At 41.4% G+C, this 16,724-nt stretch overlaps 1 protein-coding gene across 8 annotated transcripts in view; it reads right to left on the bottom strand.

The window, feature by feature from the left end:
* Positions 1–15,756, bottom strand: part of CAMSAP2 (calmodulin regulated spectrin associated protein family member 2) — a 116,876-nt gene extending 101,120 nt beyond the window's left edge. For all 8 annotated transcript variants that reach the window (XM_058701628.1, XM_058701630.1, XM_058701629.1 and 5 more), the window contains exon 1: positions 14,986–15,756. In XM_058701628.1, coding sequence (XP_058557611.1) covers positions 14,986–15,124 — 139 coding nt within the window. In that variant the 5' untranslated portion in view covers positions 15,125–15,756. The remainder of the gene's footprint in view (positions 1–14,985) is intronic.
* Between the last annotated feature and the right edge of the window lie 968 nt (positions 15,757–16,724).

Genomic DNA, 16,724 nt, shown 5'->3' with positions numbered 1-16,724 from the left:
CTCTTGCCCAAATCCTATGGACAGTGCAGAGATGGTTCCATGCAAGGGGGCAAGAGGGTACATCTGTTGGTGGAAAGACAGGTGGCGGTGGCAGCAGTGATGAGAGGGGGTACAAGGGTGGGTCAGCCAAGGGAGAGAAGAGAAAAGGACAAGAAAAAAGAAAGCCAAAGAAGATGGCAGGAGGAGGAATGGATTGGGAAATGGTGTCTAGTTCCTGGATCTCCATCAATTTTTGCCTGGGAGAAGGTACGTCTCTGTGCACTTTGTTTTTCTTCATACTGTCTGGGTATTCTTGGGACACTGCCAGCACCAGCAGCCACCATCCCAGTCATTCAGACCAAAGGCAGAGGGGATATCTGCTAAATAGGGGCCCACACTCGAAAGGAGGGTATAAGAACCTAAAGAGGGGAGGCAGCCCAGGTGGCCCTTGCAGAGAACTGGCTGCCTGTACCACAGGCCAAAGAAGGTTTGGCAAGAGCTAAGACAGTGCCCAAGGAAGGGGCTTGAGCCCCAGCTCAGCATGCAGCTCAGGGTGCTCAGTCTATAAAAGTGTCAACATCATGAAAGACCAAGACAAACTGAAGAACTATTTCAGGTTAAAGGAGACCAAAGAGACAGGTCAACTAACTGCAATGCATGATTCTGGACTGGATCTTGGAATGGAAAAAAAAAAATTGCAATAATGACATTAAGATAATTGGCAAATTAGAATTTGGACTGTGGATTAGATAATAATATTGTATCAAAGTTAAGTTTCATTATTGTTATAATTTTACTGAGATTATATATAAGAAACATCCTTCATTTTAGGGGATAGACTAAAGTATTTGGGGGTAGGGGACACAATGTCTCTCATGCATTCTCAAACAGTTCAGAAAATATTATGTGTATATATATACACACATGTTTGTGTGGGAGGGAGAAAGAGAATGATAAATGGGACAAAATGTTCACAACTGATAAATCTGGCTAAAGGGTACTCAGGAGTTCCTTGTACTATTCTTACATGTTTGAAATTACACTGAAAACACCATGAAACCTCAAAATGTCCCAAATCAGTCTTTTCCTCCACATTTGTTCATCTTCCAGCATTCCCCACATCGACAAACTATACCACAATCCATCTAGTTGCCTAAGCCAGAAACCTAGGAGTCATCATTAATGCCTCCTTCTCCTTCAACTCCCAAATAAAATCCATCCCCTTCTCACAGTCTCAACTCACATCTCTTGGGCCCAGGCAATCAGTGCTTCTCATGTGAATTACTTCATTCACTCCTAATTGTCTTCACACATCTACTCTTGTCCCTACTCTTGTCAAAGCATTCTCCACCCATTGCTTATAGGCAATAAGCAAATTTGATCATGTCGCACATGCTACCACAAATTCTAGGGTTTTCAATGATTTCCAACTTCTTTAAGGATTAAAATCCTCCCTCTGACCTTAGAAGGAAGATCCCTGTCTCCACCCACCACCTTGTATTATGCATCCCTGCTAGCCACATTCAGTTCCCAACAATCACACTTTCTTACACTTCAGAGCCTTTGCCTTTGCATATTCTGGTCACAATTTAGAATGCTCTTTCTCCCTATTCTTTACCCTTTCAGATTCTTGGGGGCCAGTGACCCACACAGTTTGGCGCAAATTCCCCCCAGTTAAGGGAAGGAAGTAGCATTTATTCTGCCTTCCCTGTACCTCAGTGTAATGTACTTTCACTTTCTAGACTCTTCAATTCTACAAAAGAATATGTTTGTAGTTTGTAAAATATAGGTGAAAGCTTTTAAGTATAGATAAGCACTAGTAAGCAAAAAGTTTGTTAAACATAGAATTCAAATATGTTAAATAAAGGTAAGTGGATTGTATCATGTATGTTTAAAAAGAAAAAAAGAATGAAAAAAACCCCAAAAGATACCAAATATTCATGAGGTAAATATTCATGATATACTAAACATATACGTAAAGCCCTAAATATTCATGCTATATTGAATATGCATGAGACAAACGAACAAGAGACGATGAACACTAAATATACATGAATACTTAATATCCATGAGTCCTTAATATGGCCACCTACTGGTAACACCCATTCCGGCCTGCTTGTCCTCTGACCAAGTAACACAAAGTCCAAGGCTATTCATCAGGCTTATTGGTAACCCACAGCTGTGCCCGGCATGCTTGTTCCCTGTGTCTGTCTGATAGAGCAAGTGTGTATCACTGGCCTATGTGTCACTGTGGGCCTCCTTGTTGAAACTTCAACTCTGGTCCTGTGACCATACCATCATCATTAGGGAAGGCTAATGTAGCAGAAAGAGATGGACATATAAACACTGTATATTGCAGGATTCAGACTATGGTTCTTTCTCCCTGCTTGCACTCTATCTAAAATGTGTTAACTTACCTGATCTCTTTCTCCTTGCTTCTCATTGTAAATTGATTTAACAAACCATAGGATTTAACCATTTTAATTAGGTCTGTGAGATCTTCTTTTCTGTGACCTCTGGAGTAGTCTGCCTGGTAATTTACTTGGAGGCTATCATTTATGAAGGTAATTTCCCACAAAGGGTAACCATATACTAAACGTTTCTTTTTCTTTTTATTTATTTATTTATTTATTTATTTATTTATTTATTTATTTATTTATTTATTTATTTTTAAGTAATCTTCATGCCCCACACAGATCACAATGTGAAGCTGGAATTCACGACCCTGAGATCAAGAGTCAGACGTTTAACCGACTGAGCCACTCAGGCGCCCCAAGAGAAGTTTCTATTTAAAAGACCTTTCTCACTAATAAATGAAATCATGATAGAAAAGGAGACAACTAGACATTAAGCACCTCCTGGTAAAAATACACACCACCTGTGAAGTATGCCAAAAAATAAACTTGAATCTACAGAATTCTGTAGATCTAACTGCCAATTTATGGAAACCTATTAAACAATACCATGGAGATCCAGACTTAGGAAATTAAAAAAAATTTTTTTTGAATGTTTATTTTATTTTTGAGAGAGAGAGAGAGAGAGAGAGAGAGAGAGAGAATGCGTGCGCGCGAGTGCAAACACGGGGAAGGGGCAGAAAGGAAGACACACAATTGGAAGCAGGCTCCAGGCCTGAGCCGTTAGCACAGAGCCTGACACAGGGCTTGAACCCACGAGCTGTAGGATTATGACCTGAGCCAAAGTCAGACGCTTAACCAACTAAGACACCCAGGCGCCCCCAGAATTGGGAAATTTTAAAGGGCAAACACTCTGGTTCCTCCAGTAAATAAATGGAAGCAAGACAAAATGACACAGAGGAAGAGCCCATATATTAAAAAAATTTCAAAAAAAAAAACCTTCAAAAAAAACCCTTAAAGAGACATACCAACCAATTGCAAAATATGACCCTTATTTGGATATAGATTGGAACAAATGAAGTGCAAAACAAAAAAATAAAGACGATTTATGAGACAATCAGAGAAATCTTAATACTAAGGATACGGAGTGGTATAACAGACAGTGCTGTGATGATGCCAGTACCATGGTTATATTTAAAAAGAGTATTCCTGACTAGAGATACACACTAATACACTTATAGATGAAATGATACAATGTCTGGGATTTGCTTCAAATAATCAGTGTGGCCAGAAAAATCAATGTAAATGATAAATCAAGATTGGCTATGAGTTGATGATCATGGAGGTTGGGTGAAAAGTACATGGCAGTTTACTGTTACTGGACATATTTGATATTTTCTAAAATCAAATGGCTTTGTTTATTTCAAGAGAAAGAAAAAAAAGAAGAGTACACAACTTTCAGTGATTAAGAAAGAGCTCTGAGTAGTGTGATATATGGACGTGGATGGATGTGAGGCCTGGAACTACTACAGCCATTTGCTACCATGAGAGAAGACAGCTGGAGAATGAAACTCACACATAAAGAAGGGCATAGCTAGGGGAATCACAAAGAAATGGAAATGGGACCTGATCAAATCAGATCAAAAGTCCAACTTATCTCAGAATTTTTTTGGTTATATGAGCCAATAAGTCCTCTGTATTGTAAGCCGATTTGAGTTGGATTTTGTTACCACAAGTGAAGATACTCTCATTAACTTTCAACCTACTATGGTCACAGTTTTGCTTCTACATTGCCCTCAACATGTCCTCAGCCAAGTCATCAAAAACTTCATCGGTGTTGGGGCGCCTGGGTGGCTCAGTCGGTTAAGCACCTGACTTCAGCTCAGGTCATGATCTTGCGGTCCGTGAGTTCGAGCCCCGCGTCGGGCTCTGTGATGACAGCTCAGAGCCTGGAGCCTGTTTCAGATTCTGTGTCTCCCTCTCTCTCTGACCCTCCCCCATTCATGCTCTGTCTCTCCCTGTCTCAAAAATAAACAAACATTAAAAAAAAAAAAATTTTTTTTTAAATAAAAAAAAAAACTTCATCGGTGTTAACTCAATGGAATTTTATGAGACTTCTTGCTTAATCTGTCTCAGTACAACCTTACACCTCCCTCATCTTCAGTGTTCTCTTCCCTATGCTTGAGATTCCATACTTCCCTGCCTTGTTTTCCTCTTCTCTGGTTACTCTGCGTCTGGCTCCTTTGCTGGCTCTCCTGTGTTAGGTCCCCTTGTCTCTCCTCTGTACTTTCCTTCAAAGTGACTGGCAGTTACTCTTTTTATAACCATGTATGTGTCTCATCCCAAAGATCTTCTAAATTCCACATATGAATTTTTAAGGCCTAATGCACACACCACCATTTTAGATATTCCTCAAACTCCATGCTGTTCTTTGCACATACACACAACCTGGCTCTCTTCCATTATTCCCTTTCTCAGTAAACAGAAGCAATCTTAACACTTCCCACAATCTCATCTTTGTTCCCACATGCCCAATCACCAAGTCCTATCTTTTACATTCACCCACTTCTTTCCATATCCACTGCTGCAATCCAAATTCAAGTTGTCATCATCTCTCACTTGGACTATGACTTCCTACTTATTTCCCCTTTGCAAATCTTAGTCTCTTTTCAATACATTTTCTACTGTTTTTAAGAGATCTTTTTTTTAATGTGGTAAAATACACATAACATAAAATTTATCATTTTAATCATTTTAAGTGTACTTTAAGAGATCTTTTAAAAAGCAGACTTCTGATGATGGCACCTAGCTTTAAATAAATGGCAGTGACTCTGGGTCCAGATGGGAAGGAGACTTTTCACTAGAACTACCCTGACATACCTTTTGAGTTTTCAATCTGTGCCTGTCTCATCTGTTCAAAAAATATTTTGGGGTCAAAAAGTAAATTTTCAAGATATCATCACAATCTTTAGTATGTATTTTTTAAAAATGGAGGTGGCTGGAAAAAAAGACAAATTTCTGCTATTTCAAAATCTGTTACATTACAAAGTTCTACAAAACTATGAATTAGAGAAAAATTAACAAGATCAGCAACCCCTTTATTTGAATGTCATCAAAAAAGAGAAGGGAAAACAAGAAGACAGCTGAAAAAGAGAATCTGGAGAGCAGTAGAAAATGCCAGCAGAAAAAAATGAAACCATCTACATTTGACCCTCGAACAACCCAGGGGGTTAAGGGTACCAACTCGACCCCCGCCCCCGCCATGCAGTCAAAAATCTGCATATCACTTTTGACTCCCCAAAAAACTAATTACTAAGAGCCTACCGTCAACCAGAAGCCACACCAGTAATATAAACAGTTAATAACACATTTTACATGTTGTATTATATACTGTATTCTCATAATACCTAACTTTTCTTAATTTTTTTTCAGTATTTCTAGACTATGCAGTTCATCTACAAGTTTTTTCAAACTGTCACAAATCTCCAAAAAGTTTTCCAATATGTTTATTGAGAATAATCTATATATACATGGATCCATGCAGCTCTAATCCATGTTGTTCAAGGGTCAACTGTATTTTGAAACCTACCGTGGTTGAGGACAAACGTCTTTTAAAATATTTCAAATGTTTCATCAAATGTCTTTTATCCAAGAGCCTAAAGTACTCAGAATCTGCATGCAATTCCCATTTGAAAAGATTTTTGGGTGTTTTTTAATGTTTACTTTTTTTAAGTTTATTTGTTTATGTTGAAAGAGAAAGAGAGAGCAGGGGAAAGGCAGAGAGAGAGAGAGACAATTCCCATTTTAGAGACAAAAAATGGTGTGGGGGCACCTGGGTGGCTCAGGTCATGATCCTAGCTTGTGGGAAGGAGTCCCACACTGGGCTCCACACAAGAGGGTGAATGAAGCCTGCTTAAAATTCTCTCTCTCCCTCCTCCCCTCTGCCCCTCTCCCCTGCTTCCACTCTCTCTAAAATTTAAAAAAGAAAGAAAGAAAAAGAAAAAGAAAAAGAAAAAGAAAAAGAAAAAGAAAAAGAAAAAGAAAAAGAAAAAAGAAGGGGCGCCTGGGTGGCTCAGTCAGTTAGGCGTCCAACTTCAGCTCAGGTCACATGAGTTTGAGCCCTGCATCAGGCTTGTTGCTGTCAGCACAGAGCCTGCTTCAGATCCTCTGTTCCCCTCTCTCTCTGCCCCTCTCCTGCTCACTCCCTCTTTCTTTCTCTCTCTCTCTCAAAAAGAAATAAACATTTTAAAAAAGAAAAAAGAAAAATGGTGTGAAGGAGAGAGCTGGGAATTGGTGAATATGGCACTTCCAAAACACCTTTTTAAGATCATACACACACACTCCCAGGAACCTATGTTTATGAAATATGGAGTGCAGAGATGAACACTTATTCCGGTTAACGGAAATTCCATCTCTTTGTCTTAAGAAAACAGAATACTCCGGGGCGCCTGGGTGGCGCAGTCGGTTAAGTGGCCGACTTCAGCCAGGTCACGATCTCGCGTCTGTGAGTTCGAGCCCCGCGTCGGGCTCTGTGCTGACAGCTCGGAGCCTGGAGCCTGTTTCCAATTCTGTGTCTCCCTCTCTCTCTGCCCCTCCCCTGTTCATGCTCTGTGTCTCTCTGTCCCAAAAATAAATAAAAAACATTGAAAAAAAATTTAAAAAAAAAAAAAAAAAAAGAAAAAAGAAAACAGAATACTCCACAAACATTACTAGGCATAATACCGCAGAGTACAGCTGTAAGGATTACAGAACGAGCTCAGTGGCCTCCCTACTGCTATATGCCCAGCCTCTAGTTTGTCTAGTTTGTAGTGAAAAATACTTTCAATAAAAATAATTCTTTGAAGTTACTATAAGAAATATAATCCCATTCCACAATGCTCACAGAATATGTAAAGGTAGCCTAAGTGTGAGACTGATAAATTCTAACACTTCTCAATTTTTTCTTCTAGTGAACTCAAAGCAGCATACACATGCTTATTACCATGACTATTCAGCAAGTAGGGAAACCAAGACAAAAAGTACTTCAGGAAAATGCCCCAGAAAAAAAAGGGAATAAGTGGTAGTATGAGAACTGCAAAGATACTACTGTACACGCCTTTAATCTAAAATGTTATGTTGATGAAGAATCAATGTTAAAGAAGGAAAGGAAAAACTGTGCAAGGCACAGGATGGAAAGTGATCAATGTCATAAATGAAAACAACTTTTATCTCAGCTAAAGCACCAAGCTTGTCACTACTAATAAATGTGTAACATTTAAGTATTATTATTTGTTGCCCATCGATGGATGAATAAAGAAGATGCGGTATATATATATACAATGGAGTATTATTTGGCAATCAAAAAGAATGAAATCTTGCCATTTGCAACTACATGGATGGAACTGGAGGGTATTATGCTAAGCGAAATTAGTCAGAGAAAGACAAATATCATATGACTTCACTCATATGAGGTCTTTAAGAGACAAAACAGATGAACATAAGGAAAGGGAAACAAAAATATACAAACAGGGAGGGGGACAAAGCATAAGAGACTCATAAATATGGAGAACAAACAGAGGGTTACTGGAGGGAATGTGGGAGGCGGGATGGGCTAAATGGGTAAGGGGCATTAAGGAATCTACTCCTGAAATCATTGTTGCACTATACGCTAACTAATTTGGATGTAAATTAAAAAAAATAAAATTAAAAATAAATAAAGTATTATTATTTGTAATGTACCAATGGAAAAGGTCCATAAACTAGTATACATGGAAAACTAGATTCACCGGGGTTTAGGGAGGGGGAGGAGACTCTGAAATGACAGACCAATGTTAAATATATTTTATATTTCTGTACTAATTTATCAAATACCAGGTTTGTTTAAGATTAAATAAGCTTTAAAAATTTTTTTTACATTTATTTATTTTTGAGAGACAAAGACAGAGCACGGTGGGGGAGGGGCAGAGAGAGAATGAGACACAGAATGCGAAACAGGCTCTAGGCTCTGAGCTGTCAGCACAGAGTCCAACACAGGGCTCAAACCCACAATCCGCCAGATCATGACCTGAGCCGAAGTCGGACGCTTCAGGGACTGAGCCACCAAGGAGCCCCAGATTAAATAAACTTTCAATTCTGCAAAACAAATTTAACACTTATATTTGAAAGGTTTTCATGCATTCATGCCTTCACTTCCAATACTATACAATTGTAATGAACTACTGGAGTTCCTGGGTGGCTTTGTCAGTTAAGCATCTGACTTTGGCTCAGGTCATGATCTCGTGGTTCATGGGTTCGAGCCCCGCATCGTGCTCTGTGTTGACAGCTCAGAGCCTGGAGCCTGCTTCGCATTCTGTGTCTCCCTCTCTCTCTGCCCCTCCCCTGCTTGCACTCAATCTCTCTCTCTCTCTCTCTCTCTCAAAAATAAATAAACATTAAAAAAATAAAATTGTGATGAACTACAGAAAGCATATATAACATAGAGGTTAAAATACAAATTTTAGTATCATAAAGGTTTAGACTATAATTCTGGTTCCACCACTTACAAGTTGATCAAAGGCAAGTTATTTAAGCCCTCTAAACCTGTTTGCTCATTAACAAAAAGGGCAAACTATCCAATTTCCTAAATTCTTATGTTCCATTTGAATACTTCTGAAATCAGGATGTCTTACAATTAATTTGGACTTTAATGTACAAAAACCCTTTTTAAATTGCATGTATATCTTAAAATTGTTATGGCAATTGTTCTCAAGCTGGGGTCATTTGGCCTCCCAGGAGACATTGAGAAAGTCTGGAGACATTTTTGGTTGTCACAACTGGAAATGACGGTGGAGAATACTACTGTCAACTAGGCCAAGGATGCTGCTAAAATCCTACAATGCATAGGATGGCCCTCCACAAAAAAGAATTACCCATCCCATAGTTCTGTGGTTGGGAAACCTTGCTTTAGAGTTATAGAAGAAATAAAATGGTTTCCACTTAATAGGGTCATTCTCAGAATTAAAAGAAATAATAAATATAAAATGTTCAAAATTGTACTTAGCACAAAGTATGTGTTTAACAAATTAGTCATAGCACTTTTTCAATCCAATATGCTTAGAATAATTTATCTACAAAATAAATACCAAATTCCTTAACCTGGCTCTTCAAACAATTCTGTTCCAATCTACCTTTCAAGCTGGATCTCCTACTACACTTCATTACATAAACCTCCCCAATCCTACTGGTCTATGTTGGTTTCAGAACTCCATGCCTGCACAAACTATCTCCGCATCTACAATGCCTACTTTCCATTCAGTCTGACTCACCTCAGGATCAAGTCTAACTACCACCTCCACTTCAGAGGTCTTCCTTCACAGATCACTGACGCTGGTGGTACCCTTTCCCCCTCCCTTACCTCTCCCTCCCTCTGAATGTCACCATTCCAGTTACATGGCCCTTATATATTTCCTGAACTCTACTACAGTCACAACCTGTATCACATCTCCCTTATCAGAACGGCATGCATGGTTTAAAAACCTATAGGCGCGCCTGGCTGGCTCAGTCAGTAGAGCATGTGACTCTTGATCTTGGGCCTGTGAGTTCAAGCCCCACACTGGGTGTAGAGATTACTTAAAAAAATAAAATCTTTAGGGGTGCCTGGGGGGCTCAGTCGGCTAAGCGTCCAACTCGATCTCAGCTCAGGCCTTGATCTCAGGGTCATGAGTTCAAGTCCCGCATTGGGCTCCACACTGGGCATGAAGCATACTTAACAAAAAGAAATAAGAAATAAGAAATAAAAATAAAATATAATCTTTAAAAAAATAAAAACAAAATAAAAACCTACAGCATTTGACACTGTTAATGAGACCACCCCCTTGAAATTTTTCCTTCCAGGGCCTCAGAATTATTATACTTTCTTAATTCTCTTTCTAACTCTCTGATTGCTTTAATTCTGCCTCCTTTTCTTCAGCACCCCCTCTCAAAGTAAAGTGTTCACTACCCTACATTCCATCACCCTCACATCTACTACAATTTCAGTTACATTTTATGCACAGAAGACCCTGAAATTATTTCTATCCTCAACTTACCAATCATACTCCATATCTACATTATTAGCTACCTACTTTATTGGATTTCTCAGATAAGATATTTGGGCAACATGGGGCTGCCTGGGTGACTCAGTCTGTCCAGACTCTTGATTTCAGCTCAGGTCATGATCTCATGGTTCGTGGGATCAAGCCCCAAGTTGGGCTCTGCACTGACAGCCTGGAACCTGCTTGAGATTCTCTGTCTCCATCTCTCTCTGTGTCCCTCCCCAGCTCTATAAACTGAATGGCTCTGGATGAGTTCCCTAAACCTCTGAGCTTCCTTCTCCTCATCAGTAAAATTGGAATGATTAATAGTTTCCATCTCTTAAAAGCTGTTATGAGAATTAAAATTATGTAATACATGCAAAGTGCCTGATACACAGCAAGTACTTAATAAATATTAGCAGCTTTATCATTTCCACTCTACTATAAGCTTTCTTGATATCTTGCCTTAACTCCTGCAATAACTTCCCTAACTGGCCTCTCTGCTATTAGTCTTTCTTAACCACAATGCCACCCATTGTCATCACAACCTACACATGTATATAAATTAGAGCTTACATAGGATTTTGACAGCAAAATGTGTTTGGATAAATGATTTTATACTACTAAACTAAACAGTATGAAAAGGAGAATGATTTTTTTTTAAAAAAGAGAGAATAAGGGGCACCTGGGTGGCTCAGCTGGTTAAGTGTCCAACTTCAGCTCAGGTCATGACCTCGCGGTTCCTGAGTTCAAGCCCATCATCGGATCTGTGCTGACAGCTCAGAGCCTAGAGCCTGCTTCAGATTCTGTGTCTCCCTCTCTCTCTGCCCCTCCCCTGCTTGTGCGCTCTCTCTCTCGCTCTCTCTCAAAAACAAATAAACATTGGGGCGCCTGGGTGGCTCGGTTGGTTAAGCGTCCGACTTCGGCTCAGGTCATGATCTCGCGGTCCGTGGGTTCGAGCCCCGCGTCAGGCTCTGAGCTGACAGCTCAGAGCCTGGAGCCTGTTTCAGATTCTGTGTCTCCCTCTCTCTGTGACCCTCCCCCGTTCATGCTCTGTCTCTCTCTGTCTCAAAAATAAATAAACGTTTAAAAAAAAAAAAAAAAAAAAACAAATAAACATTTAAAAAAATTTTTTTAAAAAGGGAGAATGATAGTTGATAAAGTTGAAATGATATATTAACACTAGGAAGTGGGCCTTAAATTCCATGTTAAGAATTTCAAATTCAAGAATTTCATAAAGAGGTTTTGTACCCATCATTTTCCCTAAAAGATTTAGAGGAGCAGAACATTTAAAGCAAACTCAGCAATACCATTGCTTAAATGGGTTAAGCTGTTCAAATACAGCAGAGACAGTACAGCTTAACTTGCCCTTTTGGAATTTGCTTCAAGTGATGAGCATCTGTTTATTAAAATTCATCTAAACAAACTTATTCTTCATTTGATCAAAACTGTATCTGTGTTATTCTACAAAATAAGCTATTAAGATTTGGGCTCTTTGGACTATTTTCAATGTAATGAGAAGAATATAATTCAAAGCTTCAGAAATAAGACTTCAAATGAAGTAAAACCTCCAACTGCTTTCTAGGTATTACAATACTAGTACTTTATTTATTTTGTATGGTTCAATAACTTCATTCTATGTCCATGATTGATTTCTAGCTATCATTTTAAATGACTTTTCCAACACATATGATTCTAAAATTGACTACTTTTTAATATATCAAAAGTTAAAAAGTTTCTCATAGAAAAAAAAAAAACTAAATTAATAACTGAAGATTCTTATATCATCGTTAAAGAAGCAATTTGGTAAATCACAACTTCAAGTCGGGCTAATATTTTTGAAAGATTAACTGAATACCCTTAGGTAATACTTTTGAAATACGTTGTCTGTTAACATTTGCCACTTAAATGTTTGCAGAAAATGAAGAAAAAAAATTACATAAAAAAAAATGAAGTGACTTTTCTTCTGTTCACTCCATATAAATGTATACTTTGAAAGTCTGTTGATTAAAGAATAAACAAAATGTACAAACATAACATTCTCAATAACGTATTAAGTTCTGTTACTAAGTCACCCTCTTAAGGTCTTCTAACTTTGGTTCTCATTCCATTTTGAGTATGATCTTTTTATCCATTCCAACTGTTGCCAAGGCAAATGTAACCAAGTACCAATAATATTCATCTAAGCCTTCGGAGAGTATGTTAAGATCTGCCCACTCTTTAAAGAAAATAAAAAAATAAATAAATAAGACTTCTAACATGTACTATGTGCACATTTTTCACACTCTGCACAGTGGTATAAAGAGCAAAGACTTCAGAGTCAGAAAGACCTGAGCTGGCATGCAAAATCCACCACCTGCCAGATGTTTAATCTCAAACAAATTCAAAGCTCTGAACCTGTTCCCTCATCTGTAAAATGAGAACAGTATCTACCTCGAGGGTTGCTGTAGGAGTAAATGAAGCAATGTACTTAAAGTACTAGGCATACAGCAGGTATACCCTGCCCCCACCAATGCCATGCCCTTGGGAGTCAGTCAAATGAAAACGTATCTCCACCCTTACTAAAAGTGTGATCACAGGAAAGTTGTTTAACTTCCCTGTGCACTGGCAGCCTCATTTTTTAAAAATGGGGAACAAACTACCTACATCACAGACTTGCTGTGAATCCCTGATGTATAATTTCACGCAAAGCATCTAACAGAGTGCCTGGCACACAACAGATTCCATTGATATTAGATTCCTTTCACTTCCTTTCTTTTTAAGTGTGTTCAATATGTGTTCCTCAAGCGGTCCAGAATCTGGCAAACTTGCCTGACATATATCCCGAAAGTAGGCCACTTTCTGGTTAGTAGCCTTTGTGAATCGAGGGCAACATTCTGACATCTGTACTATAAGCATCCTCTCAGTTTCAGAAGGAAAGAAAGTATCCGTGTTATTCCCCTACCTTCCATTTCATACACATTGCTTTTCCACATAGGTCGCCACGTAAATTTCCCTCTGTCTTTCCAAAATACTTAAATAGCTTTCATTTCTCCTCCAAATGGATATCAGCTTCAGCATGCTGCTTACGTTAAAACCAAAATACATCTATTATTCTCATTGCTGATATCAATGGTGCCAGAAAATAAAAATACACGGACACTTTGTGCTTCTTCCTTCCTATGTGTTACTCTACACATTTAGTTCCAAATAAATCTTTAAAATGTAAATTATTTCAAGATGAGTTTCAATTACACTTACTCCTGATGCCAGTTTTAAAACCTTAACATCTTTCTACTTCAATATCAAAATATGAGAATTTAAATAAAACAAAGTTGTCATAAACATAAAATCACGTTAAAGTTTCCTTCAAAATGAATTAAAATAATTTCCCAAACACTGAGATTCCTTTGCTAGTTAACTAAAATGTGCAGCTCTGAAAACATCCAGCTATGCATGATGTTTAAGAATGAACGAGAGCATTAACCCCCATATTTTCACAGCCTTCAGAGTGGAAATAAGTCATTCTCCTCCCACAAAGAATTAAAAAAAAAAAAACAAAACCAAACAGATTTATTTAACATCTGGAGAAATATCTGCAAAAACTGAGAAACTTTTCAACCAATATTTTACACATCCAAACTTTATTTAAACTAGGGCAGAGAAACCTTACAAAATGATTCCTGAAGTTATCAGAGGAAATTTCCTTACACGAGCATCTTCCTATGAAAAGCTCTCTAATTTTTTTCAGGGCTCTACAACATGGGCTCCTGAAGCAACAGCTAAGGAATTACAACAGGAGGCCCTTTTCCTGTTATTTTGCAAAGACTGGGTAACGGAGAGAATGTTTAATTGCTACCCCACTGTACAATCTGTGTCAACAGCACATGCCCTCAAAGAAACTCTACTATTAAAAAAAAAAAAAATCCCATAGTAGGGAGTGTTTGTTTCTCTTAATTTATGAAACCAAGATACCGTTGGTAAAAGGAATATATCTCACTGATAATAGGAAATGAAAATAGCATCCCACAATCAGCAAGCTGAATATTGGTTTTAAATAACTGGTTTAATAGAGCCTGGAATGTGTAGGGAAGGATGATACAGGCTTTAAGAATGACAAGAAAAATCAACACTGCACTTCGACACAGGCCACCTTACATTCTAGGAAGCCTGAACAGCAGCCATCATTACAAATGTCAAAATCAATATAGTACTATGTGCCGTCCACGTCCTTCAATAATCAAAGAAACCAGCTCAGATTTCTTGGTGGTGTAATCACAATTATGACCGAGGGGAAAATGTACGCTGCACGACGAGGCAAATAACCACAAAACCGCCCCAAGTAAAAACAAGACAAAACAGCTTACTGGACACAACAAAACACCTCTGCTACCCAATAAAAGAAATCTGGGTAAAATCCCGCCTGACCATTCAGGAGCACCTGGCTGAAGACCAAACCTGCCTAATTTCTCCTTTCTTTCTTGTCTTCCCAGTCCCCCATCATCTCCCTGAACCTGTGCGAGAACACACGCACCGAGGGGCATCCGATGATCGGAAACAAAAAAAAGAAAAAAAAAAGAAAAAAAAAAAAACCGGGATGTGTACATCCTAAGGAGAAAGACGGAAGGGAAGACGCCACTTACCTGTCCCAAAGGCTTTGGCCACCAGCCAGGCCAGATTGCAGGCGATTTTGGCCCTGGAGAAATCATAGTGGTCAAAGGGCTTGATGGCTGGAACAATGAACGTCTTTCTCATCTCCCTGGGGTCTGCAGCATCCCCCATCTTTCACGGCGGCTCGTCGGCAGGTCCGGGCTCTAACCTTCACATGGTGTGGCCGCGCCGCCGCGGGGGTCGGGAGCGGACGAGGGAAGGGCTCAAACCATCGGGGCCGGGGCGAGGCCCGCCCGGGCGGCGACGAGGGAGGAGAAGCTCAGCTGTCCGCGCCGCGAGCCTGCCGCCTCCCGCGGGAGCCGCCGCCGCTCCTCCCGGGCATAGGAATGTGACGGCGCAGCGTCCGTCCGTCGGTCCGTCCGCCCGCCCCGCGCCGGCGCCCCGCCGAGCCACCCGCCCCGCGAGCGCGCGTGTGAGCGAGGCCGCCTCCCCTTTGTCTCCGTTTAGTCACACGGGCTGGGGGGGAGGGGGGAGGCTGGAAGGGCCCGGAATTTTAAGGAAGGGGGGGAGGCTTTAACAATCACGTTGTGGAAAATGTCCCCGCCATCGCGGTGCCCGCACGCCCCCGCCTCCCCCTTCCCTTCCCGCGGAGCGCGGAGACCCCCTCAGGCCCCGGCGGGCGGAGGGACGAGCCGGGCGCGCGGGACGGGGTGGGCGTCCCCCCCGCAGCGCAGCCCGGTCGGGGGCCGCCGGAGACCGAGCGGAGGAAAACGTCAAAATCACTGCGGCTCCCAGGCCGCCGGCGGCGCGGCCCCTCCTCTGCGCTCCCCTCCCGTCGCCGTCTCCTCCTTCTCCGGCCGCCGTCTCTGCCGCCGCCGCCTCCCGGGCCTTCCTCCCTGCGGACGGCGAAGGCGGCGGCCCGCGAGAGGCCGTGAATCCCGGGCTCTCAGTCCTGCCTTATCAGCTATGCCCCCTCGTATTTTTTTCCCCCTTCTGCCGCCCGGCTCGGTCGCTCCCCGTCAGCCGCCGCCGCCGCCGCCGCTGCGGTTTTCCGGCTGCCGCACTGGAAGGAGCGAGCAGATGCGGGCACTGAGCATGCGCGCCGGCGCCGCTCCGGCCTGCGCCCCCGCCCGGCTTCCCTCCGGCCGCCGAGATCCCGGCCGCGCGCCAGCCCGGCCCTCTGAGCATGCCCAGCCTCGCTCCCGCCCGCGCCCCGGCTTCGGTGCGGCTGTTTTTTAATCATCGCTTAGGAGCGCTCGCCTGAGTGGACATCCTCCTCGTCCCTGGCGTTTGGCTGCTGCGGCTGCTGCTTACACCGCTGAAAGAGGAAAGGGAAGGAAGGGAGGGGAGGGAAAGGCCTAGCAATAGCTCTCGTACTTTAGCGACCCAGTGGTGAGGCAAAGAGCGCCGACATTCGTTAAAATGCTTGTTATGGGTCACACAGCCTGCTGCGAAGCTGAGGTGCATGAAGCCCGTTTGGAGCTCGAGGTGACCCTACAGGGTTAGGTGTCCTCGCTGGTTGACCACGAAATTATAGAGATGAATGGCGTTGACTGCGTTGATGCAGTCACACACGGACGGGGCTTCGCCAGGATTGAGAACCTGCGAGGCTCCACACCTGTGTTAATTTTATTACATCAGGATATTCTTCTTGACTCGATGCTCTCCGTTTAAACGTTCTCTCTAGGTGAGGGAGCGCGTCTGCCAATGCCTCTCTGTTTCCTCCAAATAAAGCATAAATTCTTTCACACAGCAAACTGCCACCCACCGT

The sequence above is a fragment of the Neofelis nebulosa genome, chromosome 15 (genome assembly GCF_028018385.1).
Source record: "Neofelis nebulosa isolate mNeoNeb1 chromosome 15, mNeoNeb1.pri, whole genome shotgun sequence".
NCBI lineage: Eukaryota > Metazoa > Chordata > Mammalia > Carnivora > Felidae > Neofelis > Neofelis nebulosa.
This window is presented reverse-complemented; position numbering and strand designations above follow the sequence as displayed.